The sequence below is a fragment of the Drosophila nasuta genome, chromosome 3, assembly GCF_023558535.2.
Source record: "Drosophila nasuta strain 15112-1781.00 chromosome 3, ASM2355853v1, whole genome shotgun sequence".
NCBI classification, from domain to species: domain Eukaryota; kingdom Metazoa; phylum Arthropoda; class Insecta; order Diptera; family Drosophilidae; genus Drosophila; species Drosophila nasuta.
Window position 1 is genome coordinate 36,030,126 of NC_083457.1, and position 23,294 is coordinate 36,053,419.

Sequence of the window (23,294 nt, forward strand, 5' to 3'; positions counted from 1 at the left end):
TTTCATCATCATATCTCATTATTCTAATAAATATCCATACCAAAATACAAGCCTACACAAAGCCATCACTTCACAAGTGTGTATTATGTATGAGAACTATCGATAGTAGCACACACTTTCCATAGTGGCGCAACCAAATGGCTTGACTGCGGCAAGGAATACAAGAATACGAGGCAATATGTCAAAATTGGTGTGTGTTTGTATGTTTCTAGTAGAGAGGGAGAAGAATGAATGGAACTATCGATGGCTTACTATCGATAGTTAACCACCTCTACTTTATATTAGCTAATACTAATAATTATAATGACAACAATGCATGTATTAATAATATAAATATTGTATATTACAGTTTTAGGTTTTTGTATTGAAAAGGAACTACGCTTCTGAATTTATATTAATAAAGAGCTGTAGTCATATAAGACAGCACACTATCGATAGTAGCACACATTTTCCAAAGTGGCGCAACCAAATGCCTTGACTGCGGCATAGAATACAAGAATACAAGACAATATGTGTGTAGAGAGGGAGAACAATCGATGGCACTATCGACACTACCGATGGCTCACTATCGATGATAGTTAACCACTTCTACTTTATATACAAAATAAGAGCTAATACGCCTTCATACATTAGCTAATACTTTTGATAATAATGGCAATAAAATATTTATAAATAATATAAATATTGTATTGCTTACTCTAGTCTTAGTTCTAAGCATGGGTTTTGAAATGGAACTACAACTTTTGTAGCTATATTAAAAAGAGCTGCAGACAAACATATTAGGCAACACACTCTTTACAAGAAATATATGCTTAAAACATTCAACAGAATAATGCACTTGGCTGCTACTAATAGAATATTCTTATTGCCACATAAATAAGAGACACATCGTAAATTAAGCCTTAGGGGGATATTCAGTACCTAGTTGTGTTTATATTTTACCAAAGGCTATAGAATATATTTAATGGTTGTTGAATATTAAATACCTTTTCTGCCATTACGAAGAATGGTATAAAAAACTTTTGATTAACACTCATTTTGAACTAAAGTTTTCTACAGTTTATCTCGTTATACTACCTATACATATATAAATTATGGTTTACAATAGAATGGTTTAAATACTAAACTGTAAGCTAGATAAATCAGCAAGTCGTGCTTGTGGAAATGTTCGATATCTAAGAAAGAAATCATACATTTTTTATACTGAACTGTTTGCTTGATAGATAGAAAGTCTAATACTTTGCGGAGGATATAATAATCAAATATTCTTAAGCTGTGTCTGGTAAGTTGTTATTTAAAAAAAAAACAAAAACTTTCTAAGCCTTGAGCAAATCAGCTCTGCCTTGCTAACGATATATGTATGTATATAGAGTGAATGGCAGACAGACAAATTAAATGGCAGACAGACAGAGCTCAACAATATTACGTATACGTAATAACTGCATTGAAGGGAATATTTAGTAATCTGTTATTTAGCCTCACCTGGTTGAGAATGGTGCGCTGTCGGAAGAAGCGCGGACAGTACATGCAGCCGAAGGGCTTCTCGTTGGTGTGTATGCGCAGATGCTGCGTGAGATGCGACTGCTGGCGGAAGCGTTTGCCGCATTCGGGGCACGGATAGGGACGCGACTCTATGTGGATGCAGCCGTGCTGCAGCAGCGTAGTCTTCTGCTTGAACTCCTTGTCACAGATGGGGCATCGCACATAGAGCGGCATATTCGCTGGCCGGACGCCAATGTGTTGCAACACCTCTGGTAGAATCTTTTGACCTGCTGAGAGCAATGTGATTAAAATAGAACTGCAAAGGATAAAAAAGATTACAACTCGTGGTATTACCCTTGCTATCCTTGAAGTAGGAGGGATAATGCATGCCACCGCTGCCATCGGGAGTGCCTTGGGAATCGTCGTCGTGGTAGCCACCGCTGGCCACAGTGATGTCGCCCTTGGTGTCCGTCTCCTCGCCGGGAAAGGGAACGTCGGAGGGCCAGAGCGTCGGATGCGGACCGTTCTTGAAGATGAGGTGCGGTGAGACATCTGTTGGAGGGACGTGTTCGTCATCAGCGGCCGGCAGCATATGAAAGTAATCAAGCCAGAAGGTGCTACTGTTAGCAGCGCTTAAATTTGGCGCGTAGCCTATTTCGATCTTATCGCTAATATCACCTAACATCATCTAATCTAGAGAGTTATAGCTTCTACGTTTTATATCTTTCTTGTTTTGTTTTTTGTATTTTTAGCTTCTACTTTTTTTTTTTTTTTGCTTTTTTCGCTTTCTAAAGTTGTTGACTCTTTGAGCTGCTCAAACGAAATGAACTTTGATTAAGTTTTTTTTTTTTGCTTTATATCAAATATGTGTTTTGACTGCTTTCAAAATTGTTGTAAAGTATTTCAAGGCTACTAAGTTTTTAGCTTGTAAAATTTATTACTTTTAAGTCTGAAATAGAATTGGAGTAAAGTTTTCAAAAATTAAGTTAAATAATCGATAAATTTAAAATTTTAAATACAATTTTTAAATGTGGAAAATTTTGTTGGAATAATATAATAATTTAATTTGAGCTATTATTTTATTGTTCTTTTGTTTCTTTATTGTGAAACATTTGTTTGTGCCAATTAAATAAATGGTTGTCTATTTCGTAATAATGAATTATTGAAATCAATATTTGTGAATGAAGGAATTTTTGCTAAATTTTTGAACATGTTCATTGAGAATGTAAAAATAGGTTTCCTATTTAAATTAAAGATGGCTTTTCTATAGGTAAGTTCTCTCAAATTTTATACTATTTCAATTAAAGACGGCTTTTGTATAGTTAAATTCTTTTGAGTTTGATGCGAAATGCTCAAACATTTCAATAATTTCAAAATGGATTTTTGTTTTAAGTTAAACTTTGAGAATCGGCATTGTCTTTGTGAATGTGTAGTCGTCAAATAGATTTCTTGAATCAAGGACCTATTTAATATCAAGTGATTTTAAGCGGTAAATATAAATAAATAAAAAATTGATGTTTGCTAAAAATATTGTTTTTTTTACATGCCAATCATTGTAGTTACAACAGTTTAAGTAATTCATTTGATTTTCTACTTCGTATGTAAAAATTCGATTATACAAATTTGTAGATTGTTTTTGAAGTTCCTTTTTTAGAAATGTTAATTGATGCAAATTAAATGAGTATGATAATATAGAAACTTATTACTTTATATTTTAATAATTTGAAACTCGATTTTTCCATGAGTTGTGTATTCAAAAGTATTCGTTGATGCTCATTAAATTGATTCATTTAATACTCAAAAATCATATTAAAAACTTTCCTTACTTTTCACTTGTTCAAAATCTTGTTATCCATCTGAGTGCTATCTCAAAAAGTCAACAACTTATAACATAGATATTTAAATAAATAATTTAGCATTTTGAGTAATTTAGGCCAAAACATCGCTCAATTTTAGTGTGTGTTTAGAATTTTGCAAGGGAATTTGCATTGCTGCAAACGTTGAGAGCCAAACGTTTGCGAATCTGACGATTCGCCATAGCTACGACAACTAATAAATGTTCAATGTTGGGGTCGTGTTGTAGCTAGCTAGCTAAGAATCACGATCGCGATCGCGATAGTAATCGTAATCGTTATCGTTATCGGTAATGGATGTGTTAACTGTCGCTCGCCTTGGTGGGTGCGCACATGCTGATTGAGGATGGCCTTCTGGCGAAAGTGCTTGCCGCACTCGGGGCAGGCGAAGGGCTTCTCACCCGAATGGATGCGTATGTGCTGATTGAGGATCGCGCGCTGTCTGAAGCTGCGCGAGCAGTACGGACACGTGAATGGCTTTTCATTGGCATGGATGCGCAGATGTTGCGTCAGATGCGATTGCTGACGAAATCGCTTGCCGCACTCCGAGCACGGAAATGGACGCGCATCCGTGTGGATGCGATCGTGCTGCAGCAGCGTGCTCTTCTGCTTAAAGTCCTTGCCGCAGGTCAGACACTTGAACAGCCGCAGATCGCTGTGCGGCTTATTCTTGTGCGGACGTCCCGGCCCCGTTCGGCCGCTCGTCGTCCCCGTTGCCCCCGACGCCGCGCTCGCCGCATTCGCCGCATTCGTTGCGCCCTCATTGTTCCCATTCCCATTCGCCGGCCCGCCGCCATTTTGATTGCCCGCTCCGCCATTTTGTTGCGCGCCATTCTGCTGCTGCTGTTGTTGTTGCTGCTGCTGCTGTTGCCCAGGCAAGAGTTCGGGCAACGCATACGCTTCGCCTCCGTTCTCCATCTTGTTCAGATAGTGCAGAGGCGGAAAGCCGGGCGGGGCAAGCATGCCGCCTTGAGGCGCCCCGTGGCGTGGCGCATAGTAGTCGGGCGTCTGGAAGCCGGGATCGCCTTGCGGACCGTTCTGGCTGCCGTTCTGCTGCACGTGCGGATTCCCCTGGCCAGGCTCGCCGCCGTTCGCAGACGCGTGTTGCGGCTCGTTGCTGCTTTGGTTTGGATTTGGCGCGGAGTTCTGTTGATTGGCAAGCTGCAAGAGAGCGACGAAATAAGATATTAGATATGATATATTGAAAACAATACGAATTAAATTCCATTAAAAAGAAAATTAAGTACAAGTCTGCAAAAAGCTCTTTTAAAACTAATAATTACACTTTAAATTAGGTACATATGTATTGAAACGAGAAGCATTGACGAAAGATTTAAAATCAAGTGATCAATCTGTCTGTTTAAACAATAAGTAAATTGTATAATTAATATTATTAATCCCATGAGCCCTGCTATTATCTATAACATATTTTCAGTTGGTTGGATTTATCTATCTGGAGTCTTCAGTCTTACAGTCTTCTTACTGTTAAATTGTTGTCTACTAGACTTAAAGCCAAATTATTGTCATGGTTATGTAGTCTATCTATATGTAAATAAAATTTAAAATTTAACAATTGAAAGAAAGAATTGAATTGAGAGCAATCAAGTTTCCGACATTTTGTCAACAGACAAAAATATCAATATTCATATACATTTTTATTATTTTATTTTTTTTCGAAAGTTGTTTTAACTATATTTAAGTTAAAGACAATTTGATTTCAAGCTTGTTGCAAACAAAGTTTAAGAAAAGCATATAATATAAAATTTTAATTTTTTTTTTAATTTCTATTTGAGATCTATTGGATTTGGACTAGTGTTTATCTGGACACACTGTCAATAAGTATAGATAATTTGATAGTAGAATCCAATACAATCGGTAGTACAATCCTGTTTTTAAAGTAAAGCGCAATTTTATTTTAAAATTGTTTAATAATAAATTTGCTGAAATTTCTTTCAATTTCTATATAAAAGTTGAATTCATTGAGAGAAAACTGTTCAAGATCAAAGATTTCTGTTTATATTAGCTGTAATTTATTAGTGTACAGTATTTATTATTGAAATAAGCTATAGCAATTCTGTGTCGGATTCTGTTTTTTATCATTGTGCTCACCTGATTCATGGCATCGTCGTCGGCATTGCCATTGGCTCTCTGCTGCTGCTGCTGCTGTTGCACGGAGGGATACGGACTGGAGCTGGGCGACACCTGCTGCTGTCGGCCATCGCCGCTGCCATTGTCCCGCCCCCCCCGTCCTGTCCACCTGGCGGACTCTGCGGCTGTCCCGCTGCTGCGGCAGCGGCTGCTGCTTGAGCTGCTGCCACTGTGGCGTTCTGTTGTTGTTGCTGCTGTTGTTGTTGCTGTTGCTGCTGCTGTTGTTGCTGGTGGGCGGTGAGCTGTTGCTGCGCCTGCTGCTGGATGTTGGGGTACATGTCGCTGCCCCATTGTGCGGCACTTGCCCCAATGGCGCCCGCATTTCGCTCCGCATCCTGCGAGTCCTTATACAGCACATAAGGCTGCCCGGTGTCCTGTGTGATGCAGTACATGATCTGGCGTGGCACCTTCAAGCCTGCGGCGATGCATGCCGCAAACGAGGCCGAGAAATTTATCGCCATTTTGCAGCTGTTTGTGTATTTACTCTTTACTTGTTTCTATTTGTTATAGTTTGGGGTTTGTTATTCTGTTTTTTTTTTATTATTTTGTTGCTTCTTCTAGTTTGTGGCTTGTCCTTCGACTAGACACAGTTTCTTCTTTTGAGCTCTTCGCGTCTTTATTGTTTCTTTTGTTTATTGACTTTTGTTGCACATCTTTGCAGTTTTCTCTCTTTTGTTTCCTTTTTCTCTCTCACTCTCTTCAATTTCTCTGGGTTTGATTTTGCTTTGTTTTAACTGCTTTGTTGCCTAGTTCACTTGTTTCTTTTCATGGCTCGCATTTTGTTGTTGTTGTTGTTGTTGTCCTTCTTCTTTTGTTACTTTTTTTGTGTTTTTCCATTTAAAATTCCTTTCTTCTTAAGTGCCGCATTTATTTTTACCTTCTCTCTGTATTCAAATTATATTTGCTTCTTTCTTTTATGTTTGTTGCTTTCCTAGTTGATCGCCAAATCGATTAATTTTTACGCGGGAAAACCTTTTTTTTGCTGAACATTTAATTTCGTTTCGACATCGGAAATGGGGTTCCAAGAAATTACAGGTTTCCCTTTAAAGGTTCAACTGAAAGGATAATAGAAAGAAAAAAATGTATTAGTTAAATGTCGTTAGAAAATTCCTTATTTCTATAACTATGAACCTGAAAAACTCTTTCATTATATATATTATTTTGCAGTCAGTTTTTTTCAGGATTCAACTTGCTGTATTTATAGTAAATTATGTTTATTAATAAATTCTGTTCATAAATATTTTATATTTTTTGTCATTTCCAAACGAATTTCAATTTTTTTTTATTAATTTAGTATTTATTAGATCAAAAAGTTTAGAACTTTCAATAGAGCATATGGCGTATACGTAATATTTTGCTTCTTCGATTTTTCTTTTATTTATTTTTCTTTATTTCAATTTAATTTTATTTTTTATTTATTTATTTTTATATTTTTATTATTTTTTTTTTTTATTAATATTGCATTTTTAATGGCTATAATGCTTTAATCTATTTAATATATCTCTTGTTATTTTATATTATTTTATTTTATTTTAATTCATTCTCAGTTTCTTGTTTTCTGGTTATTTAAACTGTTTTTACTGCTATTTATTTGACAGCTAACATGTTGTACAAAATCTTTTTTAAAAATTTCCATTATATAAATTGTGTCTCAACTTCTCATTTAAAAAAATGTAAATTCCAAAATTTCATAATAATGCACAAAATATGTATACAAAAGAAACCGACAAAACTTTTAGTTTCAAACAAAAAACGAAACTAAGTAAAAAGTGAAAAGAAGCAAAATAAAATAAAAAAGAGAAAAAAAAATCAGGAAAAAAATAAAATAAAAATGCGACGCAAATTAAAAACAATGAAGATCATCAGCGGCTGATTGAGAGGAGTGGCGCATAAATGGACACCGCATGCCAAGCAGGCTGGGACAACTCCCCTCCCCGTTGACCTCGCTGCCCCCTTTAGCCTCCACCTCTTTGCTGTTGGTGTTGTTGCTGCTCCCACACCCCCATTTTGGAGGCAGCTCGCAACTGGCAACTGGCAACTGGTCGGCCACATGTTGTGCCTCCTTTGTTGTCATGAGTTGTGTGTTGCCTGACTTCGACTCTGACTTGTGTTATTTTATCTTTTCTTTTCTTTTTCTTTTGCTGCTATGTTCTTGTTGTCGCTGCTGTTGCTGTTGTTGTTTTTGTTGTTGTTGCCCCACGACGTGCCAACTTTTTAATGCGGGATCAAGGTCTCGACAAGCGTGCGGCTCTCACAGATACAAACACACACACACACACACACATACACACACACACACAGTTGCAGATAGAGCGATACATAGTAAGAGGGTGCAGCCCACTTCGTGGCCTGTTTCGAGTGTTGAACTGTTGTCCTAAACAGCCAGGGAGATGGAGAGTGGGATCCATTAACAATCTACATCAAAATACAAGTAAAGTGCCGTCCAAAACATGTGGCCTGGCCCCATAAACATCATCATCATTGCCCACTAACTTATTGGCTCTCATCATTTGCCAATCTCCGCGCAACTCTCTCCCTCTCTCTCTCTCTCTCTCTCTCTCTCTCTCTCTTTCCTTCTTTCTTCGTTCACATCTCCTCAGGAATAGACAACAACAATAACGTGAAGAACGTAAAACATCAACTCTGATGTCATGGCAATCATGGAACATGCTACAACAACCATTGAGTAATTGACTTGCTTAACAATTTTTGATTAACTTATTGAACCCATTAAGCATCAGCTGTACAAAAAAACCACTGCACGATACAATTCAAGAGGTGAGGAACAACAGTAAAGAGCTCTAAAAGTGCAGTTCACAACACTTACTGGGAGTTAAGTTAAGTGTTAGCATTACACCTACATATTAAATGCATTACACAACATTGATCTTAAGTAAGGCATTTAAAATAAACAATTTAACATAATAAACTATATAATACAATCTGTTGATACTTTCTTTATTAATTTTGTTAATTTGCTGGATCACAATCGAATTTCTATTTTAAGAGTTTTTCAATTCATGCAAAAATTAGGCTTACATGTTAACTTTCCCAGACTTAATAAAAAAAGTGAGCAACTATTACATTGAAAATAAGACACGATCCTCATTCTTTATTCCAGAAAGTATTTTAGCACAGTATAATATAATCCTAAACCTACATTTAAAATTAGTAAATTCCTACTATACTAAGACTCCAGACGTGATTCACAATTGTTACTCCAGAAAGAATTTTATTATAGCATCTGTATATTCTTAACATCCTTGAACGCTTTAAAACTAAGCTTAAGAGCTTGTTCTTAACATAAGATATAATTTTGGCCAGTTCGTTTTTAAGTCTCAACTTATATAATTATTTTTGGATATCGGAAACATACATTTTTTGGGATTAACATACATTTTAAATAGTTACGAAGTGATTGTGATTTTAGGATAATCTTATTTTCATCTGTAAATACATTTTTCAATAATAAATGATCCATTAAGCTAAATGTTAAGTAATTCATCTTTCGTTCAGATTTACAGTGTTTACGATTAAATTGGTAAAGTCAAAACAAATTTGCGGTTGCGAAAGAGATTGAAAACGTTTTGCAAGTGCCAAAATGAATTGGGAGAATATCAATTGGAAACGCAATGCGTGTCAGCAGCAGCAGCAACAACGAGAACAACAACAACAAAGAGAGCAGCGACAGCAAACGAGAGCAATAATAACAACAACAACAACAATTACAAGAAGTTAACACTGCCGCATCGATTCGCATCGAGTCGAATCGCAACTCAACGCACTTCCAATACTCGAGTGTGTGTGCGTGTGTGTGTAGCTATGCGAGTGCGTGTTTACTTGTGTGCGTGTGTGAGTGGAATCGCATGAGGCGAGAGAACTAAACTACCTTGAACCCGCAAATGAACGCCGCGACGCGTCGCGCTAGCAAAACAAACTAAAAGATATGGTCGCACTCGCACTCTCGCATTGCCATTTGCACTCTCACTCACTCACACGCATGCACACACAAAGACACGCATACACTCGCACAGAAATTGCACTGGAACTGGGACTGTGTGCAATGCAGTTGCACTTCGTGCCCAAAGCCCGAAGTGAGGTGAGCCGAAGTCGTGTGGAGACGAAGTCGCATTTGCCGATGCGATGTTGTTGCTATTTGTGAATTATTGCGCTCCATTGGCAGCGCGACAGCATTTGCAATTTATGCGTTCGTTGTCGCTACTCTTTCTCCTCCCCTTCTCCTTCCCGTTATGCTTGCACTTGCACTATCTAAGTAGAAGCACGGCATGTTTGTTTTTCGCACCGCTTTGCCCCACTTGCCCTACCTCGAGAGGCACTACTTCTCTTCCGCTCTTACACATGTAAAGTGTGTGTGGTTTATTTTTACTTTGAAATGCGTGCGGCCATTTAAATGAGTGTTAGTGCGATACATTTGCTTAAATGCTTTACTCAACGATCCCCAAAACTGAAAGCAGATGATGCTTTATGACAGGCTCTTTGCTTCAATCACTCGCCACATGGATGCGGCAGGCAGGAACTTGTTGCACTTTTATGGCTGATCTTTCCAGGAAATAATATATATTCATTTAAATTTGCATTATCTCAATGTTTATTTCTATTTAATGTGCAGTTATAAGATCTTTAATGGAATATCTTCATTGGGGAAACTCTTGACGATTGAATTGATTCTACAAATTTAGTAAGTTTTTCTTTAAATTCAGAAATAAGCTTTAAGATTAAAATTTGTAATTCTAATCATTCAGTTGGTTAGCTTGAAAGGCTAAGATTATACTTTGATGTATTTCTTTTTATTTTTTGGGGGATTATAAACGATCATTGTTAATTATTCTATGAGTTTAGAAATTTTCTTTGATAATAACATTTTTTATTTCCAATTATAAAATTGGTAAGCTTCGAAATCATTTGAATATATTAGGATCATAATGTTTAACTAATCTTTATTAATTTCCTGAAATATTATTTATTTAAGTAAACTTATTTAATTTGAACAATCTGAAAGATAATTTTTTTAATTTGGTAAGTTCTAAGATCCGAAATTATTTATTTGGGAACCTTTCAATTGTTTAACTTTAGTGAAGGTTTTTACTCTATACAAAATTTCGAATTCATCACAATGCTAATCTTATTCTCAAGAACTCGTCAGTGTCATTAGATAGTTATGCATCTTTATTTTCAATTCAATCTCAGCTAGAACGTAACTAAATCTAGCATTTAATTTATGACAAAACAGCAACAGACTGAAACAATGAGCATTAAGGAGCATTTCGAATAGATTGTTTCTCCCCCATGTGCATTCATTATTCATACACAGTTTATACTATGCGTAATCGTAAACCCCTTGGGAAGGCAGCCGAGCAAATCGAAATGCAATTTCAACGCGATGAATGATGAGTGAGCGAAGACTGTGCGAATGGAGATAAACTCCACCTACTTCACACCTGACAGCCGAGACACAATAGACACGCGCCGTTTGTGGTAGCAGTTAAACACACAAGATACAAGATACAACATAAAAGATACAAGATACACTTGCACTCACACACTTTAGTTGTAGTTGTACTCTTACAAATGCACATGCACAGAAGACAAGACATAACACAAAAGATACAAGAGATGAATGCCAGATATTAATGGCCATAAATGCTGCCTGCCATTGGCTGAATCGCTTTGAGTCTCCTCTTTTGCTTGCCCACACGCCATTGAAATTTCAAATAGAAATAGAAAAAAGAAAAAAAGACAACAGCAAACGACGAAAAGAAAGAAAAACTAGAGTAGAAATCGTCGTCGAAACAGAGCCTGAGGGGAGGCGTTAACAACGCCGTTGACAACTTTCACTGCCAGCGAAGCGTGCTTTAAAATTGTCCACAAATGCGCCAACTACTCGTATACTTGATGAGTATGATCGATAAGTGAACCGCTCGAGAAGAGGCAGCGAAAGAGTCTGTCAACGATAAAAGAGTTGGTAAGCTAATTAAACATTTAGTAATACACAAATTATGCTCTTTACGCATTAACAAAGTGAGCGATAAAAATTTACTGCTGTCAACTATTTGCCATGCTAATGAAGGCATTAACTTTAAAATATTTTAAGCAGCTAACAAAAATTTTAAATCACATTTAAAATGATTTTAAAGATCTGTTAATGACTTATTTAAAATTAATATATTTTAAGCTTAATTTTTAATAGCATTTTAAATACCATTAAAGAGATGCCACTAAAATGTTACCCTGTTAACAGAAGTCTGTTACAGAAATGTTAAATTATTTACAGTCGTAGATCAATCTCGAAAAGCTGTTTTCAATATTTATTGACTATGTTTAACCAAATTGATGAAATTTTCTATTTTATGTAATGTTAACTTTTTAAAGCATTTAAAATGTCATTAAACATCTTCCACTGAAATGTTACTCTGTTAACAGAAGTCTGTTAGAGAAATGTTAAATTATTGACAGTCGTAGTTTAATCTCTTGAAGCTGTTTGTTAATATTAATTGACTATATTTAATGAAATTGATAAAGTCTTATATTTTATATAACGTTATGTTTTAAAAGCATTTAAAATGTCATTAAACATCTTCCACTAAAATGTTACTCTGTTAACAGAAGTCTGTTAGAGAAATGTTTAATTATTTACAGTCGTAGATCAATCTCGAAAAGCTGTTTCAAATATTTATTGACTCTGTCTAACGAAATTGATAAAGTTTTCTATTTTCAGAGAAGTCAAAAGAAAGTTTAACGAGGCAATAAAACGGAAATAATTTGTCAACACTCAATTATAGATAACAGCACTCGTAGAAGACATTAACAGCAAAACAACACACAAATTATAGTGGACTAACAGGTATATATAATATATATTTTTTATACTAATGAAATCCCAAAAGACACTAAAAATATAAATTTTACTTAATTTGCTAAATATTCATTAAAAATGGCTATTGCGATATTTAAAGATCACTTGTTTCCCTGACAGTACGCTCATTATGTTAATGACTCTACTTTGAGCAAACAATTCGAACTTTGAAATTGATTTACCATCTGTCCATAGAACGCAGAAAACGAAAAAAGAACACACACAAAATGTTTTTTATGTGTGTTTGAAAGAACTCAAACTCATGGGCCTATCTATCTATTGTATTTATCTGGCAAAGCGCACAAAAAATAGAATAACACGATAGAGCAACAACAATTTGATTTCAAGGTTAGAGCAGAATAAAAAAAATAAAAGCAACAACAACTACAACAACAAATTGGCAAACTTTTTGCGCTTGTTGCTTCGACGCCAGCAACAACAACAGCAACAACAACAAAAACGAGCGCCAAAAATTTAACGTAATTTGTGCAGTCGTCTAATTCAATACACAAAAGCTTCCCCCTCCTCCCCCACCACCCCCATCATGACTAGAAGAGAGCGCTAGAGAGCTTTTTAAGCCCGCCACAGTGAGAGTGGCAGAGATAGAGAGAGAGAGAGAGAAAGAGAGCGCGCATAAACTACAGGTAAAACACAATTGCCAACGACGACACACGACGAAATCAACCAACAACAACAACAACAAATATCAGCCGAAAAAAGGCAAAAAAATGAGTCATGAAAATTGCGACCAAAGCGTCCAAGCGTCCAAATTTATTGTTTTCATCTTTTGTAGTATTTTTCGGGTTTTTTTTTTTGCAAACATTTTGCAAAATGTGGAGAGTTACATCCACCTAGCTAAAGCATCGATAGCTGTACTTTTCTATACTCTATCAAAAAGTATGATGGCAATTTCATTAAGCTTGACAATTCATATGAATCGATAATTGCAGCTAAATTGATTTAAGAGTAACTATTAGACAAAATCAATCATTGCTTTGATTAAATTTAAATTCAATATTTTATTTTTCCAAAATGAATGAAGAACAGAATATATATTTTATGATACTTCATTATTCTCTACTGATATATTAATTTTGAAATTTTATACAAAAATAATACAATTAACAAACAGAATAAGTTTTGAAAGGAAACAACTTAAAATGATTTCCTAATAAATGATTTCTGCCTCTAAACATTTATTCAGAGTAATCTAATTTCACTACAATTTAAATAAGTTCTCTTGAGAACTTTTTTTTTAGTATTTGCAATTCAATTTTTATAATGCTATAAATTCCTCCAAGTCAATTTGTAATTTAAAGATGAACAAAAACCAAGCATGTTTAAGCTAAGTAAATTACTAAATACGAGAGTATTTAAACCTTTTAAATAGTATTTCAATAAATCTATTAGCTATTTGATAGCTGAGTCTCAATATTATGATCTTTAGTAATAGATTTACGTGTTTCAGGACTTTCCATTAAAAATCTCCCATTAAATAAAAGTGAAAGTGTGTTTGGAATTCGTTTAAAGTGTTGAGATCCTTCTAAATAGTTTTATCTCGTATTCGATGTAAATATCTGCACATTTAATTAACGCGTCGAATTTTCGAAGTCGTCGACGTTCTGTGGCGACAAAAAACACAGCGAAACAGCGAGAATGAGAATGGGAATGAGAAATGAGACAAGCAGCAGTTGAACACGATGAAGAAGAGGAAGAAGAAGAAGAAGAAGAGGAGATTTTGTTGCCGGCAACATTTCGAACAGAGACAGAGAGATCTCAGTATGATGATAGATGGGGCTCGATTCGATGGCAGTTCCACACGCCACACATGCATTAGGTTATTGCAGATGTATCTGTTAGATACACACATCCGATACAGATACACACACACACACATGCAGAGAGACAAGCACACACTCATCTATGTGGAGAGTCAAACACTTGGGGCACACAATTAAGTGATTTTGCTTGTTTTTGTTGCTGTTGAACATTTTGTGTGGATTTTAGTTTTTTGTGCAAAAAAAATTTATTATTGTTGTTGCTGTTAATGTTGTTGATTTTGTTTTTTTTTATTTCGCGTATAATTCATCATATTCCTTTATGGGCTGACATTCGCATACAGCATTTTTAGATACGCACCAGCACCACAGATTACACCCCCCCCTCCTCGTCTCCCCCTTCCCCTTCCTCCTCTCTATTGCTCTCCCTACACCCAAAATAAACGAATTTTGCCGCAGGGGGAATTTCGCAAAAAAAAAACTGAACCAACCAAGAAAAAAAGAGCAAAAGAGAGAAGCAAAAAAATCGCAAATGATTTGTGGCAATTTTTTTCTCTATACTCTTTTAAAGGGTTTCACTGTTTTGGCACACTGTTTGTACATTTTTAAGATGAGATTGAAAAGGCTTTCAAAAAAAGGGTTTCCCATTTAAATTAATATTACGGAATTTAATTGGTATTCTGGAGAACATATTCATTACACTTTTTGTTGAGGCTTATAAAAGAGATTTTTCAAATAAAATAAACTAACCTTTTCTATAAAATCTGTTTTCGGCTTAGATTAATATTATATTAGGAAATTATGTTTATATTCTGCAGAATATTGAAGAATATGGTTTTTGCATTTGTTTTTTGATTACTTACTAAATTTTAATCTTTTTATGCCTTAACCTAGTTTATCAAATAACAAAAAGACTACTATTTTATTAAATTATTTTAACATTGCTTTGACTTTTCGATTACATTTTAAAATAGCTTAAAATAATACAAAAAAGCAAAAAGTATTTAAGTCCCATTTTTATATTATTTGACTAACTGACTTTGTATGTTGTTTTGCAATTCGCTAATCACAAATTTAATACCAATTTAGTGTAAAAATGCTTCGACTTTCTGCTTTTATTTTTTCTGCTCATTTTTTGTATTTGCTTTTAGTTTTTGCGTATTTCGCATTGCTTTTGTTGTTGCTGCTGCCGCTGCTCATTAGTGCCGTTTTGTGTGCCTCTGTATTTGTGTGTGTGTGTGTGTGACTTATCTGCCCCCTCGGTGCCTTTGCCACCCCTCTTCATCACCCAAAACCCTCGTTTTGCCATTTTGCATTTTGTCAACTTGATTTACGCGCAAACATTTGCCGTGGTGCGTTTTTTTTTCCTTTTTTTCATTTTTTCTGTTTTTTGATTTTTACTCGCTTTTCATTTAATTTTCGCAACGCTCCAGAAAATACGTTTTTTTCTATTTTTACTCTTGCGCTTTTCCACATTTTCCACTCACCTTTTTCTTTATTGCAAAAATATGCGTTTCCTTTTACGTTTATCCCGAAATGTTTATTGGATGTGATTTCCTCTCTTTTGGCTCGTTGAATTATAATAGTTCTTGTTGAGTGTTATTAATGCTGCAAAGAAAGAATAAAATTGAATTTTCAATTAGAAAACATAATAATTTAATAAAAAGCTGTATCAAATATATAATCCATAAACGTATTTGCATCAAAAGATAAATCAAATAGAAAACACAACAGTGCAAACTCTTTTCACACCTCACATAAGACGTGGCCTTGGATTATCACATAGTATAGACTATAATATAATTTGTTGTTATTCAACTTTATGCACGGAACTTTTGCCCGCCTTTTTTTCCTCAAAGGGGGTGTGACAACTAGTGGGGGCTCGAAACGTTGAAAGAAACCAAATGAGAAGAACTCTAAGTGAGTTGATTAGAGTTTCAGCTTTAATAAAAAAAAAACTTCCATTAAGTTCTAAGAAGCTTTTCAGTCGAGTCTGCTACGTTTCTCTTTTGGGAACTCAAAGTTGACTTTGAATTGAATTAACTTCAGAGCGAAGAGCTAAGCTTTATTGGTGTCTCTTTGTGTGTCTGACGAAGGGGCTTCACATAAGCACATTAATCTTGAGTTTTTGCATTAATTACTCATTTATATTTTTTTGCAAAAGGAAATAAGTTTTTATTAATGTTTAGGAATTTAAATTAGGCTTATAAATATAATAAAGTCAAAGCAAGAGCCTCTTAAATATTATAAGAAATCTGAATTTTAATATTTATTAACTAAATACATAAATTATAACCATAATTTGTATATTGCTTTTCAAACAGACTAAATATTTATTTGAGCTATCGAAGTTTTATGAATTTATTTCAAATATGAATTATTTTTAATTCTTTAATTTTAAAGATTATGTTTTTGAATGTGCAGCTTACTTTCGATAGTTTAACATCTTTAATAAATTATCTACATTTTATTTAAATGGTTTTTTTGCAACATTTCAGTCCAGTTTTGTTTCTTCCTCTTTACTAAAAAAGTTCATTAAACAAACTGCTTCTATTTGTTTAAATCGATAGCTAATAAAGACGTTTGCTATTTAATCTAGTTAACGGATTGCATTCAAAGTCATTCCGGTTTAAATTAACTAATTGACAGCCCATAAAAAAGCCAAAAATAGAAAACCAACAGCAAAAAGCAAACATAAAACTATCAAAATAGAAAATAAAACAGAATACAGACAAAACAGAAAGCCGGCGTCTAGTGCAAAAACAACAACAACAACGATAACAACAACAGAAAGCGATAAAAACGATAACAGCGATAACTTTGTGTGTCGCATCAACAAAAACCCACAAAAAATTAACTCGTTGGCGCAAATCAACTTCATCTGCATAAAAGGGTGTGTGTTTGTGTGTGTGGAGTGAGGGTGTAACGAGGGGGGAATTGGCTAACTGCTATATTAGAGGATATATAAATATGTAAGCTTTGTAAGTGTGTGTGTGTGTGTGTGTGTGTGTGCAACTAACACTAACCTCAAAAAGTTTACTGAGCGCAGTTGCAGCGCAGCAGCAGCGTGCAAATTACACACACATTGAAACGCTGAGCGAGAGTCACCAATACACTTGCACAATTGCACGTGCTCACGATTCACACACAAACTCACACAGACAGAGATGCAGACACCCTCGCGTAATGCAGCTACATCAAATTTTTACATACACTCGCACACACACATAAGGGAGAGACACGAACACTTGGTCAGTTTTTAGCTGCAGTTGCAGTTACCGTTGCAACTGAAAAATAAAGCTGCAAACGTTGACAAAATTATTTGTCGTTTTGCAATTAAGTTAAAGCTATGTATTTGTAATACCGCTTTTTCTACAGCTGCAATTGCTGCTGCTTCTTCTGCTTTACAACGCCTTCTTCTTCTTATACATCACACAGCTGCTGCTGCTTCTTCCCACTGCTTCTTCTTCTTCGTTTTACTTTGCTCCTTGTTGTTGCTTATACGCCGCGTGTGTTTTGTTTATTTCATAAATCGCTTTTTAATATTTCTGTTTGCTTGTTTGTTTGTTTTTTGTGTTTGCCGCGCGCGTTTTATCTACTCAGTTTTTTTTGGCATTTTGCTCTTTGTTGTTTTTGAATTTTTGGCGACTACATTTTTCCTTTTTTTCCACAATTTTCACACACAGTCTGCGCTCTATAATTCAAGTACTCGGCACTCTCCTAAATAAATATATGCATACACACATACACACACGAATATGCATATATAGACCGTGTGCAGCTTTTTTATTAGATGTCGACGACGTCGACGTCGTTGGCGGTCGACGACTGCAAGCGGCACAAAAATCGAACAAAATGCCAAAAAAATACACACACACACACAGACACAGAAACTAAACTAACAAAATCAAGTACAACAAACCGAAACCGAATTCGAATCCGAAACCAAAGCGAAACGAAACGAAACTCTGACACAAGGCAGCGCGGAGGTGAAGCGACGAGGCGTCAAATCGACGCAGCGACGCAACGACTAAGCGACCGACGACGACGTCTGTTTTCTGTGGGAGCAAAGCGCGCGCCAACTTTTAGCTATGGCTCTGGCCACGGGTCTGGGGTCTCTGGTCTCGCCGCCAACTACAAATACAATGTCTACACGAAAAATAAAGCAAAAGCAGCAAGCAGCGAGCGCCAAAAGAGCGCGTAACTTACTCTCTCTCACACACACTAGCATGAGCTCAGACATGCACTTGCTTGCGCTCTCTCTCCGGCTGCTTGGCGCGCTCTCTAAGCTTTTTTAGTCAAAACAATTGCAAAATTTTTCAACTTTTTGCCGGCCCCCAGCTGAGCATGTGTGTGTGCTTCACACAAGTTCGCTAGTGTTGGTGCAGTCGCTGTGCAAAGCTCACTCTCTCACTCTCTTCGGTAGCGCGCTCTCTCCACTCTCTGTTGTCGATTTTCTAATGTTGCGGCATGCCGCTACAGCTAACGTCAACGTCAAACGTTAACAGCGCTGTTGACTGCGCTGCTGCTGCTTTTAGCGCGTGCTGCGACTGCACTTTGTATGCGCTTTATTGTGTGTGCATAAACTACCTTTTTTGCGCCCTTTTTTTGCTACTATTCGAGTTTTTCGATTAGTGCTCATCACTGTTGTTGTTGTAGTTGCTTTGCTAATTGGACACATTGTGAAGAGGTAATGAATGTAGGATTATTGTTTAAATTGCGAATTGCGATAATCCGCAGATGGCACGCATTCAAATCGGCTTATCAGCTAAGCCAAACATCTAGAGAAAAGGCAGTGCAAATGACAGCTGCTACTATTTGTCTACTACTTTGTAGTAGAAGACACTTTGGAATTTCATTTGGTGTGGTAGAAACTTCAAGAAATTTTGAAAAGTTTTTCATACTTGATTTATATATTTGGAAATTAATAGGGAAATAGCATAAAAAAAAATTTTACATTCTATATTTACTATTTTTATGAAATACCAAATATTTTATTCTATAATTAAGTGTCATATATGGGCATTTCCCAAAGTCGCGAACGTACGTTCGTACGAGATTAATTCAAAAAATAACATCGAAAACAAACGTTTCCTGAAACTTTTTTTTTACTCTTCGATAGCATTTGTTTAGCTCTTTGCTTAGTGTAAATTATGGGGCTTATCGATTTTTAATTTTCATAATATTGTCAAAAAACATGCGGTCGCGAACGTACGCAAAATGGAAGTCGACTTTGGCTTAATGCAGTAAAATGCAAAACTCTGCGAATTGAGACGGAATACTTTAAAGAAATAACTTTACTTTTAAAGTAGAATCATGTAGCTTTCTATTAAGTCTACTCCCAAGAAAATATCTCCATTTATTTATTTTTAATTTAATTAAGTTCCGGTCGCGAACGTACGGTCGCGAACGTACGATTTTTCCATGAGGTTTTTTTTATTAAATTTTTATATTTACCACAACTTTTTTTTATTAATAACTTCATATTTCATAAAAACAAACGGATTTAACTCAATTTAATGTGTCTAATAACATTTAAAAGCAAAAAAAATAAATTTTTATTAAATATGAAAAATGTACTGAAATTTATTGATAGCAAGAAAAATATGTAATAAATAATAAGTAATAACTAACAAGTAATAAGTAACTCCAAACGACATAGTTTTCAAAAACAAAAACAAAAAAAAAATTTTTTTTTTTAAATCCATGCGACGCTAGTAAAAATCGACATAGGCTTATAGGTAAGGTCGCGAACGTACGCTACTTTGACAATCAATAAAAAAAGAATGGTTAGAGTAACCCCAACTATTTTTTATATTTAAAATATATATACCAAAATAACTTAACACGCAAAGTTTCATTCACCTGCTTGCACTTAATGCGAAGCAATTACAATAAAATGATGTTTTCGGTCGCGAACGTACGATTTGAACATAGATAAGGTGCAAAATAAAAATAAACAGTTAATTGAACATTTTTTCGCTCACTTTGCATTTTTTATCTTATTATTGGATTGCTATTAAGAGATTTGGTAGAAAAAGAGCAAACATATCATATGTTTTCTTTGCGAAATAATAAAACATAAAAATGCATACAAAAGGAGTTAAAAGTGAAAAAATTACGTTTTTTCAGTTTGCAGGCAAATTTTTTTTATAAAAACAACGGAGATATGCTACGGATCCATTGTATTATGAAAATTTGGATATTTCTTTATGACATTATACAAAAAAATACGATGAATGTGAAGATTTTTTTTTTCGGTCGTGGTTTACCTTTTTTTGGGAATTGCCCATATGCAACTTTACTAACAAATATATAAAACATATATATGGTAGAAAAAATTATATTTGAACAAAATTATCATCTGATCTTATAGAATTATACTTTGATTATTCTAAAAACAAAAGTAAAATAAAATAATTAGCTTCGATTATAAATAGATTAAAATACAACTTATAATTTAATCATAGTTTATAATCTAGAACTAATTAAAATAAATAATTTTCAATACCAATTCCCTTGTTTCATTGTCTAATTGAATAGCCCACACTCCACTCTACCTATTTATCAGTTCAACCTATAAAAAAGATGACCAATCCCCTCGAAAAAAAAATAAATTTGACGTGCGCCAGCCGCACTTAAACGTTTAAGCAATCAGTTAAGAACGACACCCATTATGGCCACAAAGAAAACACACTAAACGAGCTGTTTTCGGTTGGCCCAAAAGCATAACCCTCAGCAGTCAAGACCCCGCACCACGCCCCCTTTCTGGCAACGCCCACACAGTCAGTCAGTCAGTCAGTCAGCGAAGTATCGTGCCCAAAAGAACAGAAATTTGCAATTGTTCATTTGATGTCGTTGTTTTCCGGGTTGACGAAAAACGTAGACTGCCCCCCAGAGAGAGAAGGTTGTCAGTAAAGAGGAGGGAGGGGAGTTAAATTGACAGGTGCGGGGCGTGCTGAAAGACACATGTACAATATAAGGTAAATTATTGTATGATGTGTATGCAATTTTGTATAAATAAACATCGAGCATTTTTTGTATAAACAATCAAAAAAACGAAGAAACAAAACAACAAAAATATAAATTAAAACAAAATAAAACGAAGAACCACAGCAACAACAACAAGAACAACAATAACAACGAAAACCTTAAAAAGAACAACGAGAAAAAACAAGTTGAGCATGCATAAAGGTTGGCTTCATGTGTATTTGTAGATACATGTGTCTGTACATAGGTCGATTTGTAGCTAGATATGTAAATTATTAACGACTGCTGACATCGCCTCTCCTCTCCCGTCTCCACATTCGCCTCAACCCCAGCCCCGCCACGCCCCCCCCCCACCGTTCTTGCCTCGTTGTCTCGTCTCGTGTCTTTTGTGCCGTTTTTGCATGTTGTTTACTTTCGTTTCGTTTCGTTTCAGTTTATTTGTCTTAAATTGTTTTTGCTTCTTATATTATTTTATTTTTCTGCCAAAGTTCGTTTTCGCAATGTTGCAAAAACAACAAGTGTACATGTGAAAGCAACGGCTAACAGATACCATGTAAAAGAAATTATGGCTTAATCACGCCAAAACTAAGCTCTAAGAAACCTTAAAATAGTTGCTCTTTATAATACGATTGTAAAAACTTTTTCATACTGCACCTTTAACAAAATATAAGAATGTGTTAGATACTCTTCAGCGATTCTCATGAAATTTTCAGAATATCAAGACATAATATTAATATAAGCACATACCAAAAATCAGCGCTTTATATACATAAATATGGAAGTCTGACATAAGCGTAAATAGTATAGAAATTATTCATAAATAGTATTGGAACCTTTCATCTCTTCTCAATTGCCGAAAGTATTCATGACTATGCAAAAAGAGATAGACGATTGACAGATGCTCTGAAGCAAATATCATGAAATTCTTAGAATATTTAGACTAAATATTAATATTATATCATGCCAGAAATCCGCGCTGTAAATAAATATTTAAGCCGGACATAAGCGAAAACAGCATAAGAATTAATCACAAAAATCTTTTTGCCATTCTTGAAAGTTTATAATTATGCACATAACATCATTAAACGAAAAAAGCGAGACGACTGCGAGATACTCTTTAGGGATTGTCATGCAATTTTGAGGATAGTTAGAACAAATATTAAAACAATCGTTTGCCAAATATTGACTTCATATAAAATATTTAAATCTGTCAAGAATTACTCATGAAGATCTCTTCTTTTAACTGTCAAATATTTCCAGGGTATGCGGAGCAAAAAAAAGCACACTCAAAACGACAAGTTTAAATGCGATTTGAAGCAATGAAACTAGCCAGGAAAAAAAGAAATACACAGAGCGGCACACTCGCAAAAATAAATCTCTCAGCGTGCCGCCTAAAAATAAACGCTTTGTAGCCAAGTATCCCAAAGATACAAAAAGCGAGCGTAGAACGTGGAACGTTGTCTATTGTCTTCCTTTCTGCGGTATTGTAAGATGCAGTCTATGCTTAAATATAGAATCCGTATCGCATTGTTGGCAACACTTTGCTCTCACTCAGTATCTGTATCTCACTGTCTGTATCTGTATCAGTATCCGTATCTTTTGCTTGTTGTTATTGCATTTGCATTATGTATGCGACGTTGCCTTTTGTTGTTTTACTTGTTGTTGCTCGCTTTTCTGTTTTCAGCTGCTTTCCTGTTTGCAGTTTCGCCTTTTTGGTTCAGTAACCTATCGATTTGATTTTGTTTACCTTTCAGACAAACAGAAAAAACCAAAATAAAATAAAATACATAAATGAAAATAGAATGTGCAAATATTATGACATTTTATGACGATACGAGGGGGGCACGGAGGGGAAGAGACTCTGTCCATTTGGTCGCCAAATGTGGGGTTACCTCTTGCCAGATTTCAGCTATGATTAAGTATTTCTTTTATTATTATTTTTTGTTTTTTGTTGATTTTTCGCGCTTATCGCGCAAATTGAACTTGCCATTACTCGACTATACTATATACACTAAATGTGTGTTGTGTGTGTATGTAAATATATACTATATATGCCAATTTCTCAGCTGATAAGTGTCGCAAATATTTCAAGCTGATAGCACAAAAGCGAACGTGCGCAAATTTTATGTGAGTTTGTTATGAAGAAGCCAGGAATAGAAATCGGCTGAT

At 35.2% G+C, this 23,294-nt stretch overlaps 1 protein-coding gene across 1 annotated transcript in view; it reads right to left on the reverse strand.

Annotated features, from left to right (window-relative positions):
- The window catches only part of LOC132793195 (zinc finger protein 526), a 47,766-nt gene that overhangs the window by 10,712 nt on the left and 13,760 nt on the right, over positions 1–23,294 (reverse strand). Inside the window, 6 exon segments of the mRNA XM_060802900.1 lie at positions 1,483–1,769; positions 1,837–2,034; positions 3,653–4,496; positions 5,445–5,585; positions 5,588–6,538; positions 15,623–15,743. Of these exon segments, the coding sequence (XP_060658883.1) occupies positions 1,483–1,769; positions 1,837–2,034; positions 3,653–4,496; positions 5,445–5,585; positions 5,588–5,944 (1,827 nt within the window). The 5' untranslated portion in view covers positions 5,945–6,538; positions 15,623–15,743.